General features: G+C 43.4%; 1 protein-coding gene across 2 annotated transcripts in view; it reads left to right on the forward strand.

Moving 5' to 3' along the window:
• Positions 1 to 23462, forward strand: part of LOC147438490 (Zn-dependent exopeptidases superfamily protein) — an 88993-nt gene that overhangs the window by 45796 nt on the left and 19735 nt on the right. For both annotated transcript variants that reach the window (XM_086484587.1, XM_086484588.1), the window contains 3 exons: positions 7184 to 7313; positions 7393 to 7632; positions 7973 to 8105. In XM_086484587.1, coding sequence (XP_086340713.1) covers positions 7184 to 7313; positions 7393 to 7632; positions 7973 to 8105 — 503 coding nt within the window. The remainder of the gene's footprint in view (positions 1 to 7183; positions 7314 to 7392; positions 7633 to 7972; positions 8106 to 23462) is intronic.

Here is a 23462-nt window from a genome sequence, read left to right on the forward strand (position 1 = left end):
CTGTTTTCAAACGCTAAATCTGCTAGCAAAAACGTTGGCCTGCACTGCTGGAAAACGTGAAGTAGGCTGGCTGAAAATCGCTGAACAACAGGTCCAAAAACGCTGCTCTGCTGAGTCTTGCAAGTGATGAAAAACGCTGGTCTAGCTGAGGGGAAAACGCCAGGTTGAAGGGGTCCTTGTTCTTGCTTGAGAATTGGCCTATTGAGCAATGCGCGTGCTTCCTCTTCTGCTAGAAAGTGCTAGCTTTGGTTTGCTTATATATTATCGTAGCAAAATTGCCCTACCTAGTTCCCAACAAAAGTCACTTAAAAATAAGTAAGTGAAAAATGTCAAAAATAAGGAAAATAGGTCTATGCACTGTAAAAATTCCCTCGATGGATTCTGATGGTAATGCTGATGATCATGCTGTGTGCAACGGGAGGATATGTATCTAGTCTACGTGACTGGTCATGCACGGTCTGCGAATAGACTCACAAAAGTGCCTCACTTCCTATTCTAGACTGACTTGACTGAACTGAACCGTGGTCATGCTGTAGCTTGTCCTCGGCTACATAGGGTTGGATGTGTCACGTGACATCCCCTCCTTTTCAAAGTCAGGTACTGATACCGAACTGTATGGCGTCGAGGGAGATCGCCAACAGCGTCTGAATCCTGGAAAGGACTCTTTGCCGGCCCACTCTGATGTGTGGGTCGTGCGATACTTGAACTTCATAAAGGTTTGCAATACTTGCTTCTTTGGGCCGTGCGGAAAGTGACACAAAATCATCTGTAGCTCCTTTAATGCTTCAACTTTGTCTATGGACGTAGGTCCGTCTTCTTTAAGAATCTCCAAGGCTGAAAATTCTTGAAACCGCTTCCAACACAAAAACATGAACATATCCATTCGATGTAAAGTGATTGGAAAAAATCTCGTCTTCGCTAAAGACTGGGCATGCAATGTAGATGAACAAATAGACGGAGTGCCAAACCGTTCACCACACACACGCAAACAATGAGATCGAATCTTGTCTTTCTGATCTAAATCAATCAACTGTAACAATTCACAACGGAAATGCCCATGCTTGGTGCTCATACTTTCTTGTGCTCTTTCTACAAATGTGTCGTGCCAAGGAAGAGACATGGAATGTGACTTCCTTGAATGCATACTTTTCAGCTTTTCATGAATAATCCGCATACATCCGTGCTCATTCATGAGTGAAACGTGCTCAACATACAATATGTCATGCCTAGGAAAAGGGATCACATAAAGATGCTGACTAAAATACAGGAAACGATCACGAACGAAATACTCGTACAATTTGTGCTGACAAATCATTCGAACACACAGTACTTCTTGTAAGGGTTCTTTGGACCTAGGCTCGAGAGCCAAGATCCGTTCATCGTGTTTGATGGAATTTGCCCGGGGGGGGGGTTGTGGACCTCGACTCGAAAGCCAAGATCGATTCTTCGTGATTGATGGAATCTGCAACGAGGTTAGCTTCTCTAAAAAAAGTATCTACTAACACATTATCCTTGTGAACAATCACATCATCTTCATGCAAATCATCATGCTCGTGAGAATCACATGTTGATCATCATGCAAATCATCATGCTTGTTAGAAATCACATCGTGATCATCATGCAATTCATCATGCTTGTCATTCAAATCATCTTGCAAATCTTGTGGGTCATGCTTGGGAGAAGAAGAGACTAAGAGGATCTCCTTTTCCTAAATCTCTTCAATCTTCGCGTGCACATTAGAAATGAGAGAGAAAGAATGAACAACGTCCTAGCGATCCAATTCTGTTTTTCTTTCTGCGTACTTGCGATCAAATTCTTTGGCCTCCAAGCGTAATTGCTCGCGCTCACGCTCGCGCTCACGCTCGCGCTCACGCTCCATGGTTGCCATTCTTGCTTCGCGCCACGTTGTCATCATGTCCATCATCGTCTTGCACCAAGCCTCCATAGGATCTGGTGCAATCCTTGGCGTAGATGGGAAAGGGGGAGGGTCAGAAAAACCTCCTGGTGGGGAAAATTCTTCTTCACCCGTCTCATGCTCATTACCTCTAAGCGAAGTATCCATTCTGCTTCGAGTGATGACCATCCACTGAAGTCGAGGGTTCTTGTGGTCTTGGGTTCTTAAGTTCATGAGGAACTTGGGTTCTTGGGGGTCTTGGTTCTTGGGGTTCTTGAATTCTTGAGGTTCTTGCGGGTCTTGAGGTTCTTCTTTTGCTTGCAATCTAGGTTAGAGAAGGATCTTCTCTTCACCCGAGCTCTTCTCTTTCTCGCGGGCGCACCCCTTGGCGGCCTTGCGCTCACACTAAGGTTGCTTTTTCCCACCTCATGTCGATTGGCCGGCCGCTAAGTGCAGGGTCCGCTCTCAATGAGTGAAAAGAGAACAAGGGGAGGCTGGACAAGCCCTTCGTTCTTGGGTTTCCCGTCACTCTTCAAAAACGTGATTAGGAATCGACACGCCCAAGAGGACTTGGGTTACGTGCGACGACAAGAAGCAAAAAAAAATTATGAGTGATACAGAACACTGCCAAAGCTCTGATACCGATGTTAGGTGCAGCGGAAGTGAATGTTGAACTTTGCTCAAGATGAGTGCTCCGAACTGTGCTCAAGGTTCCTTTTACTTAGGGAATGGAGAGCCTTCCGTTCTTTAATGAGAGAGTGCAATGGACAGAAACAAAGTGAATGGACACTGTGCGTGAAGGTGCATGAGACTGAGAGATAGAGAGAGAAGAGAATACGACACTGGGGAGTTGTCAAACCCTCCTCCAAGGGCCCCACTCTTGATGGCGAGAGTGGTCTACTATTGATTGCACAATTTGGTACAAGATGCTGATGCAATGAGTCTAAGTACTTGCTATGTCGAGGTCGACGGTGTGGACGAGACTAGGGCTGAAAACTGAGTGCTTCAAGTCGGTAACTGTTGCACCAAGTCGGGGGCTGATCTGCTAACTTGTTGGCGGAAAAAAACGCTGGTTCATGCTGCTACAAAAACGCTGGTCATAGACTGAATTTGCTGCTGCCGAATTGCTGTTCTGCTGCCCTGTAAAACGCTGATCTATGGCTGTTTTCAAACGCTGGATCTGCTAGCAAAAATGCTGGCTTGCACTGCTGGAAAACACCAAGTAGGTTGGCTTTAAATCTCTGAACAACAGGTCCAAAAATGCTGCCCTGCTGAGTCTTGCAAGTGATGAAAAACGCTGGCCTAGCTGAGGGGAAAACGCCAGGTTGAAGGGGTCCTTGTTCTTGCTTGAGAGTGGCGGAGTCCACCTCTAGAGAGCACTGGCCCCAAACCTTGGCGCCCCTTTCGGTATTTCTTTATATTGCTTCAACTCAGTACAAGCCAGTACTCCATGCCCTGCACCTTCACCTAGGAGCGTGCCAGAGAACGAGCCCATGGCACATATTTAAAGGCCCTTGGCCTATGAAAAGCAGTTACATGAAAAGCTTCAAACTCAAAAGCATTTGGTCCAAAAGCATCTTCCCTAGAAGCTGCCAGTGCAAAACAGGGAATCCCGTACAATTGCAATGTCAGCACTTGCTAGTGCAATTTGCGGAAGTCTGTACACCTTGCCACGTCTGTAAATCACGGTCGTCCGTATAGCTGCCACATCATCATTTTTTTCCTCCTGCAAGAGATTGAGTGTGTGTTTGTGATCTCGCTTTATTTTAAGGGCTTTAGGTCCCTTGGTCCCCATCGGACGGGGTCGTGTAAGTTGGTGGGAAGTCTTCTTTAAAAATAGGCCACTTGGCAAGACTTTGCAAGCTGGTGAAACTTCTTGTGCTGCTGCTGCTTCTTAGGGTTTAGGCCCCTTGGCTGGGATCTACTAGTTGGTTCCATTCTTCACTGGCTTGACGCGTCAGTAGTTTGTGACACTCTCCATGGATCTCCATCCATAGAGAGGTTTTGTTCAGGTCTGCTTGTTTCTTTCAAGTTGCAATTCCTGCTCTGCCATATGTGTGTGTTAGTGCGTGTGAGTTGGTTTTGCATATTTTGTTTTCTTCACTCTTATATCGACCAACTTTGGGGTGAGTGAGTGCATATGGGTGTGTGCTTGGGTGGGTGTGTAGGGGTGAGTGAAGTTTGTTTTTAGAGTATGTTTCTTTCGTTTTGATCTTGGATTTGTATTTGCTGTTATCTTCCCTTGTGTTCTTTGCATTGGGTTTATTTGGGTTTACGTATGTTGGCTTACGGCTTTGCTTTTGACTCACTGCACTAGGCAGGTTTCCAAAGCTGTTGTCCCTCGAGTCTCCTTCATCGTCTTCCTAGAGTTCCCTCCCTAGCTCTATCTTTCAAGAGCTACCTTCAGCAAGTGGATTGGTTTCTACCTTGGCTGATAACTCCTTTTCAGCTCTATTGCTGTGCTTTGTTATGCATCTTGTGCCATCCTCTTGCAGTTTCTTGGTAATGTTGGTTGCCTCTTCTCTCTCATCTTTGTCACCGACAGCTCTCTTCCTTCCATCTTTCCATCGCCTGCTACTATTAGGTTCTACAGTTGGCAGGTAATGCCTGACATTGGAGCTCTTGCCATTGTAGATGTTCCTTGTCCTTTTCACTGCTGGTGGCTTTTGATGGTTCTGGTTTTTGATTTGCATTAGAGGAGTTTTCTCTTGGTGGAAGTGCCTATCTTTCAGAGGCTACTGTCATCCTCTCTCCACTTAGCGTGCCAGGGCACTTTTTATTCTCTTTAGGAGAGGTTTCACCCTGGCTTTCAGTTGCTACAATTACCATGTGGCTAGCTATTTCTAGTTTATAGTTTCGAGATTATTGCCTTCGGTCCTGCTTTGTAATCAGCGACGTACTTGGTCTCAGAATCGGCACCATTTGGGCGTTTTGAGAGACTTCTCAAGTAATAGAAATCAGCCTCCTCCGTTGAGAGAAAGAGAAATGTAATGTAATATTAACGTCTTCAAAAGGCCAAAATGACCTATGAGACTAAAAGGTTACATGTGGTGAATCTAATACCAAGTCTGGGTACAAAAAGTACAAAGAACTGAAAAGAAAATAGTGGGTAGGGGTGGGGTGAAAGCTGATACAAAGGAAGACAAAGGGTGAGCGGATACAATGGAGCTCTTCGACAGTCGAGGCATCATATACATATACATCAGTATCTGGGACAGCTCCTATGTCGCGCCAGTATGGTATGGATCCTCTGTCGCAGTCTGTGGTGATATCAAGAGGGCCCTCTCATCCGTGGGCGACGGGACCGCCCCAACTCTATCGCCCGATCAAGCAGTATGCCTTTGGTACCTCTGGTGTTGTTTTGCTGTGGGGCTGCTCGAACTCCTCTGTTTGTGACTGAAAGAAATTTGTGATCTTCCACTGTTGCTGGATCTCTCTCATTGTGCCCCTCTTCAAGAGGTCCTCTTTGTGTTTGCGAATCTCCAGTAAGTATAATCCGAGGCATCTCTAATCTTGGTATCTCATGACCATAGAAAGTGGCCCAAAACCCTCTCTGAATAGACAGTGAAAGCAGCTTCGTATCTCATAGTATACTGGGCAGTGACATATGTAATGTAGCTCTGTTTCTGGCTCTATTTGGCACACCTGACAAATCCTAGACTCAACGGGTACCCCTCTAAATGTCTCGATCTCTAGTTGATGTGAGGATGTGCGTATCTGACCAATAGCACATTGTATCCCGTGGGATAGATGAGTATCCATGTATCTTGGTCTGATTACAAAACCATCCTCCGTGAGTTGGAGAAGATGCTCTCTATAGAAAGTCATCTTCGTACCTACCTCATGTGTAGGCTGTATCCATGTCCTCTTTGTATCCGACTGAATCAAGTCCTGTCTGATGAGCCTGGTAATCTCTGCCCTTGTGAGGGGGATGGGGGTAGCCGGTCCATACTAAAGCCATGTAACTGAAACCAAGATGCCATCTCTGCATACCAACATGATCTATCTCCCTGCAATGCCAGCTGTCGCGAAGACTCTAGTGCTAATCGAGCATATCTGTCTCTAGGGAGAGCCCAAGTGCTATGCTTAAATGAAACTGATCGAGTGAGTGCCTCCACTACCAATGGAGGAGCAGCGAGCTCTGCCCTAACAATGTCATGTGGTACTGAGGCCTTGGCCCTAATCATCCGAGAAATCATTGACACCAATGGATTCTTCATACATCTCCATCCATCAGTACTGCCAGCTCTGCTATGATGATCAACTGAGGGTTCCCCATATCTCCACTCCGTACAACATGGCCGAAGTGACCAAAGTGTCAAAGAGCCAAAGCTTTGTCCGAGGTTCTTGGAACTGAACCTGCGAACATATCCTCTCAAGTCTCCCCAATGCTGCATAGGCTCTGGTCAATCGCGTATCTGCTGCACGCCTCAGGGAAAATATTGGACCACTGAAAACCGCCCCAAGATAAGTGTATGTATCTGCGTACTCCATAGTCTCTTGATCATATGTAAAGGTGGGGGCGGACGTGGTGTTAAACACCATTACCTTGGTCTTACCAAGGTTCATAGACAATCCATTGTCCCGTGCAAATACATGTAGTGCATCCAAATGACGTTGCATCCCTTCTTGAGAATCGGAGATCAGCACATTATCATCAGCATATAATAGCAACGGAATCCATGTCCCTGCAAGCTGAGCACCTCTATCACCCTATGTACCTACATAATATGAAAACTCATCTACATATATCCCAAAGAGAGTCGGAGATAGGGGACAACCTTGCTTCACCCCAGTGGTGGAGTGAACCATGTCGGACATGCCCTGAGTAGTGCGCACCTGTCCTACCACTGTCCTGTATAAAGCTAAGATCCCCCAGATCAGCTCTGTGGGCACCCCCATGTCTTGCAATCTGCGTATGAGTCTTGCTCGTGGCACTGTATCAAAGGCTGTGCAGAAATCCACAAAGCTACAATATATCCTCTTGCCATGGTGTCCACCCTCCTCAATAATGGCTCCGAGTGTCAAAATCTGGTCAAGAGTGGAGAAACCTCTCCTGAACCCTGCTTGTCCTGCTGCCCGTATGCCCTCTCTCTCTGCCCATCCACTTAACTCATGCTCAAGAATTGATGCATATAGCCTTCCCAGAGTGTGACCAACCATGGTAATTCCCGGGAAGCATAGGATCTCCCAACTTGAAGATAGGCACAAAAGTGGAAGAGAGAGAGAGAGAGAGAGAGAGAGAGAGAGAGAGAGAGAGAGAGAGAGAGAGAGAGAGGCTTTGCTCAGGTCTGTCAATACCGATGGCTTCAAGCCAAATTTGGAAAGTCACCTAGTACCAATTCTTGCTACTCAGCTCAAAAGCGGAATTGCTACAAATGATGTCCCCACAAAATTCCATCATCCACCACTTCTACAGGTGTGTATAAGATGCCAATTCACCTGTTTTTAGCTTCGTTATTTTCTTTTGATACCTGAGTCAACTGCACCTGATGCAGCTACTTGCAGAGGAACTACAGTGTACTGTGGAGGAGATTGCAGATTTGGAATTGAATGTTTGTGATACACAGCCTAGTTGTCTTGGAGGGGCACACGAGGAGTTCATATTTTCTGGGAGGCTTGACAATCTAGCGTCTTCTTATTGTGCCCTTCGAGCTTTGTTGGACACCAGCAAAGATCCTGGTGATCTTGTTGACGAGACTTCAGTAAGGATGGTTGCCCTCTTTGACAATGAGGAGGTGAGGCTATTTTTGTACTTCGTTACATGTGGACTGTCTTATTTTATTCATGATATAACTTCATTGTCTATTGGTGTGTGACTTATGTGACGTAGAAGAGCTTTCTCTGCATATAAGAAGCCATTCGTGTGTTACTTTCAGGGTTTGTTTGAGTTTACAAAGCTGCAGGCAGGGATTTAATGAGGCTTGCATTTGAATTAAATGGAGGGTTTTCTAGCACCTTATAATGAACGAGCTATGAATTTGTCGACATAGCAGATGCTTGGAAAGCTTTTCATCCCTCCCAAAATTCAAGAAAGAAGTGTGTCCCTCAATTTGATCTATATTAATTATTTGGCAGGTTGGATCAGACTCTGCCCAAGGAGCAGGATCTCCAACAATGTTCCAAGCAATAAGTCGGATATCAAAAGTTTTTAGTGGTACTTCTTTGCATGAAGGTCTTGTGGAAAGATCTATCAGACGGTCATTTCTTGGTATGATCTTTGTACCTGCCTCGCTGGATGCCTGCTGTGACAGCAAGAGATTTGTGCTGCGAATATGTAGATTTGTGTTTGCACCTGTCAACCATTGATGGGGCTAGATTGACCGAGTCGTAAAAGTTTTTTGAAAGAACATATAATGTAACTGGTTTAAATGACGAGAGAGAAGCCGATTGCAAGTCTTCTGTAGCATCTCAATCTTCTTTCAGCTCTAATTTTGGAGGCTTCGTCTCGCAATGAGCCTCCTGTTTGACCAACTTATCAGATTGCACCCCTGAAACCTCGATTTCCTGAAACATTGAACAGTCACGTTTCAGAATAAAATGTGCTCAATGTAAATGTAAATTAAACACGCAAACTTATGATTTTTACAGGTAGATTTATTTTTTGTTATGTCCACTTGAGATTTTTTTGTTTGTTTGTGTTTTCTCTTTTGCGTGAAAATGATCCTATTTTCAGTTTTTTATAAAACTGCCCAATGGGCTACATCTTTTATAGCAAGAGGGTACTCGGTACAAAATAAAAGAGGGAGACTCTCCTACGCAGAAAAAATAAATTTACAACGGCTGAATCACAAAATGGTAGGGGGGAATAGCCACCCAGGTGTCTGATAATTCCACTAGATACCCTGGCCCATCGTGAAGAAAGGCACCGAATGGCAGTTGGCGTTGTCTCTTTGCTCCATTGGAGCTACCCTGTATCTTGTCATACTGGCCATGGAGTGTGTGTATCAGCTCCAGCCATAACGCTTTTGGGTATGCCTATTCCGCGAGACAGGTTAGCTGCTTGTTGAGTAATGCAGGGTTAGAGTTGGTTGAACAGGACAACTTTCAACCATTGGTCCTTTTTATCTTTGTTGGGCACACATATATTCTATTTGAAAGGGGCTGGTCAAAATCAATAAAGAAATGGTCCTACTCTAAATTATTAACAAAATATAGACCTAAATTTTGGGTATCCATATTTTTTCAAACTAAAGCTAAGTGACGTGGAGTTCTGCCTCATTCTTGGAGAAACATAATCAAATTGTTGAAGAAAGTTTACACAAAGTTTCTTACTTGCGACAAACGTGCTCCATCATATGGTTGAATGTTGCATGTGTAGTGGTCCACCTGAAAGGGATGACAAGAAACTCAGAGAGTCCAAAAGTCGTGCGAATGGCAGTCTTTAGAATGTCCTCTGGCTTGATTTGGATTTGATGATAGCCACTCTTTATGTGGCTTTGGTGAAACAAGAAGATTATTGTAGACGGTCCAAGATGTCATCCATGCGAGGGTCGGAAACAAACTCTTATTAGTGATCTTGGGGCATGATAGTCAATGCAATTACACCAAGAACTATCCTTCTTTTGCACAAGTAAAACAGGGAACAATAGGGAGAAGAGCTTGGCTGGATGTAGCCTTTCTCCAAAAGCTCGGACGCTTGGCTGAAAATTTTATCTTGTTGAGGTTTTGCTGTGCCATTAAGTGCTATATTAGGGGGAGGTGAACCAAGAACAAGGTGAATTTCATGATCTCCTAGCCTCACAAGAAGTAGTACTCTAGGAGGTGATTCCTCAAAACAATGTTTATACTCACATCTTTGTCTAATTGAGAGACATGCATGGTTTCATCTCCGGACGTATCTAGCTCTTAATTCTAATGCTCAAAAGTTTAAACTTTTGCCTCCCCTCCCTTGCAATGTGCTCTAGGATTGTTCCTCGGGTGCATGTGGGAGAAATTGATCCAGCTTATTCCCTCACTCCGCACAAAGATACGCAACAAACATAGCACTAGGAGATGAGAGCACCTAATCTAGTAGTATATAACAAGGCAATAAGAGTAGTTACATATATGTTAATTAAATTAGTATTTAAGGTAATTGCAGTGTGAAATCTGTAGGTTTTAATCATAAAGGTTCATAGGAAGCCATGGGTAATAGGTGGTGTATGTACTAGGAACGTAGCTATAACATTTTATGAATCTCGGAGTTGTTGCTAGCATTATCTATGTGTGTATGGTTCAAAGCTTACACTAGTAGTAAGAGAGAGTTCTTATGAGTCTTAATGCTTTTGTGTTGTAGCTCTCACATGCCAAGAGCGAAGGAAACACAAATTTACTTTCTTTTTTCTAGATATATGTAGAGAGTATGACATTCTAGATCTAGACCTAAAATTATTTAATTAATCCTTGCAAGTTTTTTCGTCCTCTTGTTTCTTCCTACGAAGAAATGTATCAAGTGTTTCAAAGCAAAATGGGTTTTCATGTGACTATGAGGGGAGGTAGGCCTTCCACAATAACTTTCCTCTTCAAGAGTGTGATGCTTTCATGGTTGATGTGACACAGCCTCTTATAACAAAGAGTGAGAGAGCTTGGTGAAGTATGAGATGAAATGTTAGCATGATGCGATACATGCCAAAGAGTGAGAGAGCTTGATGAAGTGTGAGACGAAAAGTTTGCATGATGAGATGCCTGCAAGTGATACTGGGGACAAGTAGGACATTGGACAAGTCTTTGACTTCACCTTTTGACTCTGCAATTGAGAGGGTGGTTGCATTGTATTGGGTGTTGTAATCATCTCCTTTGAGGACTGATACTTCTCCTTGAGTGGGTCGAATTGATTAAAACCACTCATGGTGATGAGTCATACAATTAGATTCTCTTGAGTTGAGATATTATCCATCTTCCAATTCTTCAGGACGATTAGCCATGTAAGCAGAAAGAAAATCTCCTTCATGTTGACTTGAACTTGAAGATACATAGATACCTCATTGTTATTCGGTTCATTTTTTATTTGAGGCCGCCTATTGGTTGCCATCTTAGTGCATTCTCTTCCCCAACATCGAGGAATGTTGGGCCTTCTTTTTGTTTGGGTAAGCCCAACCTTTGACAAGGCTTGGTTCCGGATGGTTAGTTTATGGAAACCTTGCAGTTAATTGAGATTGTGCGACCACAGTAATCAGATGGTTGACCTCCTGAGAAGATGCTGCCCCTTGGGCCATGAATTAGTATCAGAGCCATGTTGGACGCGTTAGAAGTTTGTATGGTAGTGTTGTCTTTATGTAGTTAGTCATTGGTCCAAACCCCAAGGGGAGGTTTGTTGGGTGTGTGGGCTTTGTCGCATGATACCGACTACTCTATTGTGACAACCCTACTTTGTATCTTGCAAGAGTCTTCATGTCATAGTAACAGGGAATGGCCGTTTTCAGGTCTCCGTTCCCCATTCCCATTCCAAGTTCCCGTTCCGAATCCCCGTTCCGTGTTTCAAACGTGAGTACCCGTAACAGGGAATGGCATTTTGTTCCGCGTTCCCGTTCCTGGTAACTATGCTTCATGTGTAGCACCTCTTGTCCATTCAGATTGTAATCACTTCTGGAGACAGATTGGACAGAAACTCAGAGATAATTGCAATCCCTAGATGGCACTGGCCCCAAGACTGGCGTTCCTTTCGGTATTTCTTTATTATTGATTCGCAAAGGTACAATGGTCAGGGACTCTCCTTTGCTTCTCCACACGGTAGAATGCCAGAGAGAGACCCCTCATGACATATATAAAGGCCCTTGGCCAAAATCAAAAGCTATACTTGAAAAGCGTGTTTTGTGTTGTTGCAAAAGAACTCCATCATTGTGTTTCAATCCTTAAAATTGTTTTTTGTGAACTCAATGCACCACTTGGCGGCAAGGTTGTCCAATGCACATGGAACAACACTAGGTAAGCATCCTTGTTATTTGACCCACATGATCATTTGCATCTTCGGTTGATAGCCCCTTGAAGTTTGGAAACTTGATGTTTACTCTTGCCTGAATGTTAGTGAGGCCCTTGTCCCTTCTTGTGACTTTGTTTACTCTAAAGGGATAATAATGCCATATATATATATCCGTTACTTGTTAAAAATGGGCAAGTCATGGATCTATGATGCACCCACCCTCAACTTGTTATTTGAATGGCCAAGTGGTGAATTACAATGTGCATTCTGTTTCAAAACCTAATCAGAATGGCCATGTGGTGGATCTAGGATTCATCCATCCTCCACTACTTGTTTAAAATGGCGAAGTGGTGGATGTGGGATGCATCCACAATCAAACAACTTGTTTAGATTGGACAAGTGATGGATCTGGAATGCCCATACCATTTTCAAAATATGGTTAGAATTGGCCGTGGTAGATTAGATCGCACCGTCTCTTGCTAAACTCGTTTGGAATGGCCAAGTGATGGACATAGAATGCAGATTCTCTTTAAAAACTGGCTTAGAATGGAAAAATGGTGGATGTGAGGTTCAACCATCACTATAGAACTTGTTTAGACTGGGCGAGTTGTAGATCTAGGATGCATATATCTCTCAAAACTTGTTTAAATGGGCGAAGTGGTGGATCTAGGATGCACTCACCATCCTCAACTTGTTTGAATTGGATAAGTGGTGAATCTTGGTGGATGCACCCATCGTCCTCAACTTGTTTGAATTGGATAAGTGGTGAATCTTGATGGATGCACCCTCCGTGTCCAAACTTGTTTAGATTGGCCAAGTGGTGGATTTGGGATACACCTACCTTGCAAAGCTTGGTTAGAAAGGCTAAGTGGTGGATCTAAGGTCTACCCATTCTGTACACTTGGTCTAAAATTGCAAGGTGGTGGATCTAGGAGACACCGACCATTGCTTAACTTTTTAAGATTGAGCAAATGCTAGAGCTAGGATGCTTCCAATTTATAGAACTTGTTTAGAATGGCAAAGTGGTGGATCTAGGCTTCACCCATCACAATTTTTGTTTGCTTAGTAGTGCCAAGTTGTGGATAAAAAGTACACCCATCATTGTAGTACTTGTTTAAAATGGCCATGTATTGGATCTGGGATGCACATTGTTAGAATCTCCAAGTGATGGATCCAAGAAGCACATTTCCTTCCAAGTAAGATGGCCAAGTGATGGATCTAAGTTTCACCCATCCTTGTTCCACTTACTAAAAAAGGCCAAGTTGTGGATATAAATTGCAACCACCATTCTACTACTTTTTTAAAATGTCCAAGTGGTGAATTTTGAATTCACATTGCCTTCAAAAACTTGTTTAGGATCTCCAAGTCATGGATCTATGATGCACCCACCCCTAACATGTCACAATAGTTAATAGATACAAAACAACTATTGATGGCATAGCCGACTCTATTTTTGATAGTGGTATTATATATTCTACCCATATAATAGAAAACAAAACTATTTTCAGTAAAAGTGCTGGGGGCTAGTTTTGATACTAGATCAAAGCCTACGACTAAATCATAGCAACAAAGTCTCGAATTATGGCTTTGAAGCTATTACCATAAACCTCTTGTCTAGGTTTAGGGTAGTGTTGAATCATTGATGATGGAAGAAAAGATTTCGTTTCCAAACTACCGCCCACACTTGTATCTGCTAAGGTGTCTATTGCAATTGCCTAAAACCCCTTTGGTTTTAGCAGAAGGCCAACAAGAGGAATTGCAACATTGTTTTCATTGATGATTTTGAATTCATTAGCCATGTGTAACTTTGTAGATTCTTCAATTGGTGGTTGAATCTTTTGTTGCTTGAATAGATTTATTATCTCTTTAAGGCTTTGAACATCTTGTTGCAATAGTTGATTACTTGTTGTAGTGGAAGTTGTTCCTGATTTCACTCTCCCCTCGAGAGTAAAGAGCTTTTTCTTTGACCTTTAGGTCTGGTTCCCCTCGAAGCAGTGCTTCTTGCTTCTCAAGAAGTGCTTCATGTTTCTTAAGCTCTTTCTCCTTTTGAAGAAATTGGTCATAGGAGACAATGGACAATTTTTGTGAGGTTGAGGGAAGGTTTGTAGGATATTCCCATTCTTCATTGTCAGAGCTGGAGGAAGAGGAAGAAGGTTCATTCATGATGGTAATTCATGTATTGATCTGGCCTTCATTTTGCCACTTACCAAGTTAGTGTGAAATTATTATCAAAGAGAGCTTTACAACTTTGATTTATTTGATCTTCATTTTGTTGGCCAAAGCAGGTATGACCATTCGTTCTAAAGCAGCAGGTGCTTTAGTGTAAGGTGCAGTGGAAGTTGAATGTTGATCTTGCTCAAGATGAGTGCCCCAAATTGTGCTCAAGGGTTCCTTTTACTTACGGAAGGGAGAGCCTTCCGTTCCTTTAGTGAGAGAGTGCAATGATCACAAACAAAGTGAATGCTAGTGTGAATGAAGGTGCTGTGAGAGAGAGAGAGAGAGAGAGAGAGAGAGAGAGAGAGGGGTACGACACCATACGGTTCTCAAACCCTCCTCCAAGGGCCCCCCTCTCTATGGCAAGAGAGGTCTATGCTATTGATTGCACAAATCTAGTACAATGGTCTAGATGCAATGGACTTCCGATGATGTCGACGACAATGACGACGACGGACTGAAATCTGAAAATGCTAGGGCTGAACCGCTGAAATCTGCGAAAACGCTAACTTTCTGCGATCTCTGACACTGTGTAAGCGAGGACGGCGACGACGACGATGCGCTGAAAACGCAGATGCTGAAATCTGCGGACAGCAGGCTGAATCTGAAAACGCTGGCTGACTTGACGGAATGGTGAGGATCTGTTGCGGGTAGGTGAGATTTGCGAGGCTAATGGATGAATCTGCGGTGTGTGCTGAAAACCGAAAACGCTGATGTGCTGGACTGATCTGACGCCGGAATGTGCAAACGCTAGGTTGAATCTGCAAACTGAAAACGCCAGGCTGATCTGTAGCAAAAACGCTAGGGAATCTGTATTCTAAAAACGCTATCTGCTCTGTTGGCTGAAAACGCTAGGGCCTCCTGTGGGTCTTGCTGAGAAGGTGCACTGCAAGTTGCTGGAACTTCTTCTGCTTCTTCTGCCAGAAAGTGCTAGCGCTAGGTTTCTTTTATAGGGACTTAGCAAATTTGCCCTACTCACTTTTCCAACAAAGTCACTTGTTAAATAATAAGTGAAAAATGAGTAAATTGGGAAAATTGGTTCTATGCTCTGTAAAATGCTCATGATGGGTACTGAATGTCATGCTGATGATCATGCTGCGTGCAACCAGAGGATATGCAACTACTCTAAGTGCCTAGACATGCATGGCCTGCGCACAGGCTCACAAAGGTGCCAGAACACTTCCTAAACTGACCTAAACCCTAGACCTGAAGTAGCTTGTCCACATGCACATAGGGTTAGATGTGCACGTGACATCCCCTCCTTTTCAAAGTTAGGTACTGGTATCGAGCTACATCGCTTCCTTGTAGTCCGCCAATAATTCTGGGTAATCTCTGAAAAACTCTTCATCGACCCACACTGCCTTGTGGGTTCCTCGATCTTTGAACTTCAAAAAGTACCGATTGACTTGCTTCTTTGAGCCATGGTGAAACCAATGCAACAACTCTTGCTCTGGCTTCATGACTTCAGCTTCATGGATGATCTCGGGCTCTTCTTCTTCGGTAATGTCCTTCGGAGGTGTTCCTTGAAACACTTTCAACCAAGAAACATGGAAAACGTTGTGCATTGACCATGAGTTAGGCAATTGCAACTTCATCGAAACCTCATTGATCTTTTTAATGACAGGAAATAGACCATACATTCTGAAAGACACCTTAGGACACTTCCTTCCAACTTGCTTAAGACGTTGCTTCATGATCCTTAAATAAACCCAATCCTCTTCCTTGATAAAAACATCCTGACGATGCTTGTTAGCTTGTTGTGAGTAAGACTTCTGAGCCTTGCTTAGCCGAAGCTTTACACTCTTAGAAATCTCATCCAACGAATGACTTTCAACATTGGCATTAGGCATTGGACTGATCGAGGGAGTCAAAAGTGACTAGAACGGATGTCCAAAAGTTGTTTCATACGGAGTTCTACCAATGAGAGAGTAAAAAGAGTCATTCAAAATTGCTTGAACCAAAGGGAGATAGAGCTCCCAATGAGACTGTTGATCATGCACATACGACTTCAAAACATCAAAAGCAAACTGATTGTAAATTTCTGTTTGACCATCTTACTGTGAATGGAGAGCCGATGAAAAATTAAACTTAGTGTCAAAATTTTCAAAGAGTGCGCGCCAAATATTGGACGTGAACTTAACATCCCTATTTAAAACAATTGACTTTGGCAAACCACATAGGGGGTACCAATTCTTTATGAACAACCGTGCTATATCTTGTGTGGCGACTGTGGCCTTACAAGGAATCAACATGCAAAACTTGCTGAAACGATCAACAATTGTCGAACATTGAGTATTCCTTGAATGCAAAATAGGTGGAAGGTTAGTCACAAAATCCATAGGAATATCTTGAAAAGGTCCATCGGGAATAGGCAACGGAAGCAAGAGGCCTTGCTACTTACCTCGAGGAGCTTTTACCTTTTGACAAATGGTGCACTGTGTGACATAACGAAACACATCCTTTCGCATCTTAGGCCAATAAAAGAATCTTTCTATTTTCTCCAAAGTGGTGTTCATTCCCTTGTGCCCACATGTGAGAGAGTCATGAGCATCGTGCAACATGTTGTCCTGAGAGAGGGCAACACACATAGACGGTGACGAAAGTACAACAAACCTTCGCGAATGAGATAGTTGCTAGAGCCTGCAACCATTGCTTACCAAACTCGGAATTTGCATACTGGTTCTTCATGCTGTCGAAAGACACACTCTGAAGAGAAACTGTGGATCTTGAGTCAAGAGCCGGGATCTGTCCTTGACTTGTTCTCCTTAGGCTTTTCTTTGTTGTGCTTATCTCTTGTGCGAGAGCAATCGCTACCGCCTTGTTCTACCGCCTTGTTGAGATCTATAGGGTCGAGGACTTCGACATCGAACATGATATACTCGTCCAACTCGAAAATAAAAGCCTCTTTACGCTTGCATCCGATTTGCGTAATTGGGTGCCTAGCTGCACAACACGGTTAGAAAAGGACATGACTGGGGTACCATTTTGCTTGAGATTGCGCCAATCTTCCTTTAACCGCGCTAGGTACTGAGGTGGCATAAACCGTGCCTTCAGCTTGTCTTGGAAGTCGGCCCAATTGAAAGAAAGGGACACGCCTTTCTTGGCTTCCTCTAGGTGCACAGCCAACTGTGCATCTTGCTACACTTGATACCAATTAATGGCATCACCGGCAAGATATACGGCTGCCGTCAAAACTTTGCTATTCCCTGTTTTCTTAGTTGTCGCAAAATAAGCATTAAATTGATGCAACCAAAAATGAATAACATTAGCATTTGTAACAAACTTGGACACTCCAAGTCAAGATTCTACCGCGAGACACAACAGAGATTCACTTCAAAACAGTTCACAATTCACATTTGAGTTGTCACGGCCCGCCGTGCCTAGAGATATTGACCCCAAAGACTGGCGCCCCTCTCGGTATTTCTTTTTGTATTAATCTGTGTTCAAAGTAGAAGAGAGTGGGAGGGTGCTCACTCTCAGACTCTGCATCCAGATGCTCTGAGAAGTGAGCAGCCTCCCACTCTCTTGTACTTTGAACACAGATTAATACAAAAAGAAATACCGAAAGGGACGCCACTCCTTGGGGCCAATATCTCTAGGCACGAAACTACTCTGGGCGATGACGAATCAAGTGTGAATTGTGAACTGTTTTGAAGTGAATCTTTGCTGTGTCGCGGTAGAATCTTGACTTGGATTGTCCATGTTTGTTACAATGGTGTCAGAGTGTAGAAAGATTCTTCTTCTACTTTATTCTGAGCAAAGTACAATGTTTGAGGGTCCTCTCTCTGCTTAGTGCTCCCAAGCCAATCTGAGGGAGAGAGGCCTTGGTAATTCTTTATAAAGGCTTTCAGAGCCTTCCAAAAGCAGTTACATGAAAAGCTACAAGTTCCAAAAGCATCTAGTCTTTCACATTAGTGTTAGTAGGCAGCATAAAATCCGTCGCAAATCGCGAGCGTCCGTACAGCGTGCCACGTCAGCAGTGAGCGCTCTTTGCGGGTGTTAGTACAGCCTGCCACCTCAACTGCATCCACACAAATTTCTTGTTTTTAATGTCTTGTCTCCTTAGGGTCCCATCGGACGGGACCCTATCCCTATAAGTTGGAACAACTTTGTTCTAACTTATAACTATAAATTGGTCAGTTTCCATTGGGGCTCGTCCGGGTGGACATGCCACGTCATCACTTTGTGACATTCCCCCCCTCTTGAAAGAATTGTAATCGCCCTCGATTACGTTTGCAAAATCAAACATAAGCCAGAAACCAGTTCAAGAGACATTGACTCTAAGCATTGACCAGTAGACAACATATATCCAGCCTTGCACAAAGACGATAGTTACTGAACATTCTAATTACGTTCACATCACTACGTCCATCGAGATATTGGATCATGATCAATCGGCAACGTATTTAGTAATCACATCTAGATCTATCCCAGATCTCCACAGATGTCTTGATTGACTAATTCGTATTGCTATCATGTCCATCTCATGTCTCTTGAATCACAGTACGGAAATGTTGTAGTCATTTCATCTTTCAGACATGTACTCAAAATACTACTCACATGAGAGAGCACAAGTATATTAGATTGATTTTGGGAATTCCCAATCTGAACTACTTCTTTTATAAAGTCATATAGCAGAATACTATCAGTCCATTAATATCCCTGAAATCCAAAGGAAAATCAGACTTTATTCTATCTCTTTGGGACTAAGGAGCGGAGTAACTCCCCTCTTGTGCAGTCCCGTTTGCACTAGATTCAACCGTGTTGATCTGCGGGATCTCTTGGAATAGTCGAAGCTAGACCGAAAGCCTCAAGGTAAAGTTCCAGTTTCTGAGGAGTATCTGCCAGGTCCTCCTCCTCCATCCACTTACATCCAATGCCGGATAGTTCTTGAATTTAACTAAGAACCGCCGTATCACTTTAACTTTCACTTTCCTTTCCTGGTGAGTGAGTATCTGTTTTGGAATGAGAATCTACTCTCTCTCTTCTAGCCGTATCACTTTACCTTTCACTTTCCTTTCCTTGTGGTGGGCCAGTATCCTGTTTTGGAACGAGAATCTCCTCACTCTCTTCTACTTCAGGTTGCTCCTTAGGCTCCCTGTCGATTGGCACCTCACCTTTGAAAGGTTTCAAGAGACTCACATGAAAGGCATTGTGAATCTTCCAAGTATCTGGAAACTTCAGTCTGAAGGATACATCATTGATATTCTCTTGAATCTGGAAACGGCCATAATACCGCATGCTTAGTTTTGGAAAAAGCCGCTCCTTTCATTTTTGTTTCCTTAGGCGTGCCTTCTCAAATCGTAAGAGAACCCAATCATCTTTCTTCAGCTACAAGTCACGTTGATGTTTGACGGCTTTCTCTTATGCAGTGCTTGAGACTTTTCAAGAGCCTTGTGAACCTTGGCAAAAGCAGTGTCCTGATCTCGCGTGTACTATCCGCTTCAAAAATCTTATCTGTGGTGCTTAGAAATGGTGATACCTTCTTAGCACCTTCGATTACCTCAAATGGCGCCTTCCCCGTTGATGAAAGAGTTGTGTTGTTGTAGGCAAACTCCACCAAGGGCAAATGATTTTCCCATTGAGTATTCTCATCCGAAATATAAGATCCTATTCATCATGTGGTTGAATGTAGCCGGAGTATTTGTGAGACCAAAGTGCATCACCAAATATTCATACAAACCAAAAGTAGTCCTGAAAGCTGTCTTGTAGACGTCTCCAGGAGCAATTCAATTCGGATCTGACGATATCCACCCTTAAGATCGATTATGCTCAAGCAAGTAGACCCCTGAAGTCTGTCGAGTATATCATTGATTCTTGGGATAGGGAATTTGTTCTTTATGGCGATTTTATTGGAAGCTCTATAATGAATGTATATTCTCCAAGATCCATCTTTCTTTAATACCAGCAACACAAGCGAACAGAAAGGTGAAGTACTAGGTTGGATGAGACCCTTCTCAAGAAGTCTTTTACCTGGTTCGTTATTTCTTCATTTTGGGCTCGGCTAACTTAATAAGGTGGCCGGTTTGGTGGTGTACTACCAGGAATCAAATCAATCGTGTGATCTTCAAGACGTGAAGGAGGTAACTCGCTTGGAAGGCCTTCAGAGAAACAATCAGCCTAACTTGGAGAAATTCTTGTCGTTCCTTTTTGAGATCAGACATATTTGACCTTTGTTCATCATTCAGTTCTTTCAAGAAGCTTGAGTACTCAGTAAACAAAAAGATTGGATTTCATTAATTTGGAAACGGCCGAAGCCGATACAAGTCGGATGGACTTTCCCTTCAATTACATCAAGAGTTTCCATATGAATGAGATGACTAGATATTGTGGTGAGCGCATGAAGAGTTCCTGGGGGATGAGATGGCTACACAGGGATCTAGGTGTATCAAGACTTTTGAATGGATGAGATGACTAGACTCAATGATTGAAACAGTGTGTTCAATATGAACTAAGTGTGTGAATGAAAAACTTCGAAATGGGGTTTTCCAAAGATGATTCTGATTTATGTATGAAATTAATGTTTTTGGAAGAACTTGCTATTTAACAGGTGAAATTGACGATTGTGAATGCAATTGGGAGCAATGATAGCTCCCGAATCAACCTGATCACGATTCGAGGTAAGAATCATGAATTTTGAATCATGATGATGACTGATGATGAATGATTGAATGAAACTGTGGTGAGCGCATCAAGAGTTCTCGAGGGATCAGATGGCCACACAGTGATAAGATGACTATAATTGAATGATTAAAACACTTTGTTTAGTATGAACTCAGTGTCTGATTGATGAATTGGAATTCCCAGAAGTAATTACTTACACACGTGATTGTGTTTCAGAGCAGGATTGAAAGATGGAATGATTGGTGAAATGACTGCATCATTTTGGTCTTGAGAATTCTATGGACATGATCGCAATAAGGATTAGTTAATCCGACATCAGTGAGAGCCGGTGTGGAGCTAGATGCGATTACTAAATACCTTGTCAAGAATCATGGTCCTAGATCAGAATGGATCTATGTGATATGAGTTGAATGTGATGTGACTTGCCTTTGTACAAGTGCTAGATTTGTATCCCGTAAATTGCGTTGGTATGCTGATGTGGTAGAACTATGGATCCCCGCATTTTGCACTCACATGCCACGTGGCAGGTTGTACGGATTTTCGAAAATTGCGTTGGCTCCTTTTTTGGAGACCAAGCGCTGACTTCTGAAAGCAGATGCTTTTTAAGTTTATTGCTTTTGGACTGAATGCTTTTGGGGCTCTGCTTTTGGAGCATCCCTTGTAAGAATAAATAAGACCCTTGAGGCCTCACTTTGCAGAGCATCTGGATGCAGAGTCTGAGAGTAGAGGTCTCGCGGGTGTTGTACTTTTCTCAAGCATTAATATAAATATAAATACCGAAAGGGGCGCTATATTTTGGGGCCAATACCTTTGGGCACGGAACTACGCCGGGCTGTGTCGACTCTAATATTAAAGTGCAATAAAGTTGTGAAGTATTTTAAGTGATTCTCTCGTGTATTGTGCCAGATTTCCGACTTGGGGTGCCCAAGTCTGTAACACTCGTCCTCAAGAAAGTCATATTGGCTGGCTTTGTAAAAGTGCTTCCTCTTATAGTAAAACATTTGCTCATCGGAGTCTGAACTCTCAGAAGAGGATCAATCCTCCTCAGAACTGTCTGAATATGCTCCTCAAGATCTTTGGTGGGATTTACTCTTCTTAGCCTTCTTCTTGTTCTTGCCATGTCTTTGAGTCTTTCTTCATTTTTTGCTATCATCATCACTGGAATTAGAGGAGGAAGAGCTATCGGAACTATTAGAAGAGGATGAGGATGAATTGGAAACACCCTCAAAGCGTAGGCACTTCGTTGTCTTTCACGCATTTGCAAAAGTAGACTTGTGACCCAAGTAGTCTACTGCTCCACTGTATCTCTTCGATTGCTTCTTGGTCTTCAAGAGTGGGTTGACTCGCCTTTCTACTACTTCATCAAGTTCATCTTCCGTGTACACGCGTGGAGCAGGTGTTTTCTTCAAAGCTGGCTCCAGAGGCGAGTCGATGGTCGTGCGTCACCGGGAATGCACTTTGTCGATTGGGGGCTTGGTCAAAAATTTCGCATATTGGGGATCTTTTCAATATTGGAGCATCTGTCAACCATAGTCATTAACCTGCTGTTGATGGTGCATCTCTATTCGTTCATATTCTGTAGGTGGGAATGGCCCGTATTCTTCTCTCGAGCTGACAGAAGGTGGGCATTGTCCATTCGAGTCTTCCGTGTTTTCACCCTAACCTGAATGGTTAGGTGCAAACATTTGCTCCTTCTGGGATTCGTTGACCGAATTCATGTGTGTCGCGGTAGAAGGGATCAGACTCTCCGTAGAAGGAAAATCGAGTGAGCTTTGATACCACTATAACAGACTTGGACACTCCAAGTTGGAAATCTGGGCCCTGGCACGACACACGAGAGAGCACTTAAATACCACTTAACAATTTAATCACAATTCAAAGAGAGATGACACGGCTCGGCGTACTTCTGTGCCTAGAGGTATTGGCCCTAAAGTCTGGCGCCCCTTTCGGTATTTATTTTTATATTAATTGTGAGCAAAGTACAATGTCCGAGGGTCCTCGTTTTGCTCACTGCTCCCAAGGCAATCTGAGGGAGAAAGGCCCTGGCAATTCCTTATAAAAGCTCTCAGAGCGTTCCAAAAGTAGTTACATGAAAAGCTACAAGTTCCAAAAGCATCTGGTCGTTCACACTAGCGGTGAAAGCCAGCGTAAAATCTGCCACAAATCGCGGGCGTTTATACAGCATGCCATGTTAGCAGTCAGTGCTCTTTGCGGGTGTTTGTACAACCTGCCACATCAACAGCCTCCATGCAAAGTCCTTGTTTTTAATGTCTCGTGTCCCCAAGGCCCCATCAGACTTGACCCTATAAGTTAGAATAACTTATAATTGTAAATTGATCAGTTTCCATTGGGGCTCTTTCGGATGGACATGCCATGTCAGCGCTTTGTGACATTGGCCTCTAAAAGCAATTACATAAAAGGCACTAAGCCCAAAAGCTTTTGGTCCAAAAGCATCCGACCAAAAAGCTGTAGCGTAAATTTTGGAAATCCGTACAGTTTGCCACGTCAGCAACCCTTAGCGTAAAATACAAAATCCGGATTGTATGCCATGTCATTAGCCCAAATCGTGGGCATCCGTACAGCTGCCACATCAGTAGGTCTTTACGCATGGAATTGTGGTGTGTAGGTCCTGCTTTACTTTATTGCCTTTGGGTCACCTGGGCCCCATCGAACGGGGGTCCCATAAGTTGGTAAAGACTTCTTTTGCTGCTTCTTGTTAGGGTTTAGGCCCCTCGGCCGAGTTCTATAGGTTGGCTCCGGTCTTCAGTGGCTTGACACGTTAGCAGTTTGTGGCAATATACTTGGAGATGTTTGGGTTCCCATGTCGTC

The sequence above is a fragment of the Adiantum capillus-veneris genome, chromosome 16, assembly GCF_014529385.1.
Source record: "Adiantum capillus-veneris isolate H3 chromosome 16, ASM1452938v2, whole genome shotgun sequence".
NCBI classification, from domain to species: Eukaryota; Viridiplantae; Streptophyta; class Polypodiopsida; order Polypodiales; family Pteridaceae; genus Adiantum; species Adiantum capillus-veneris.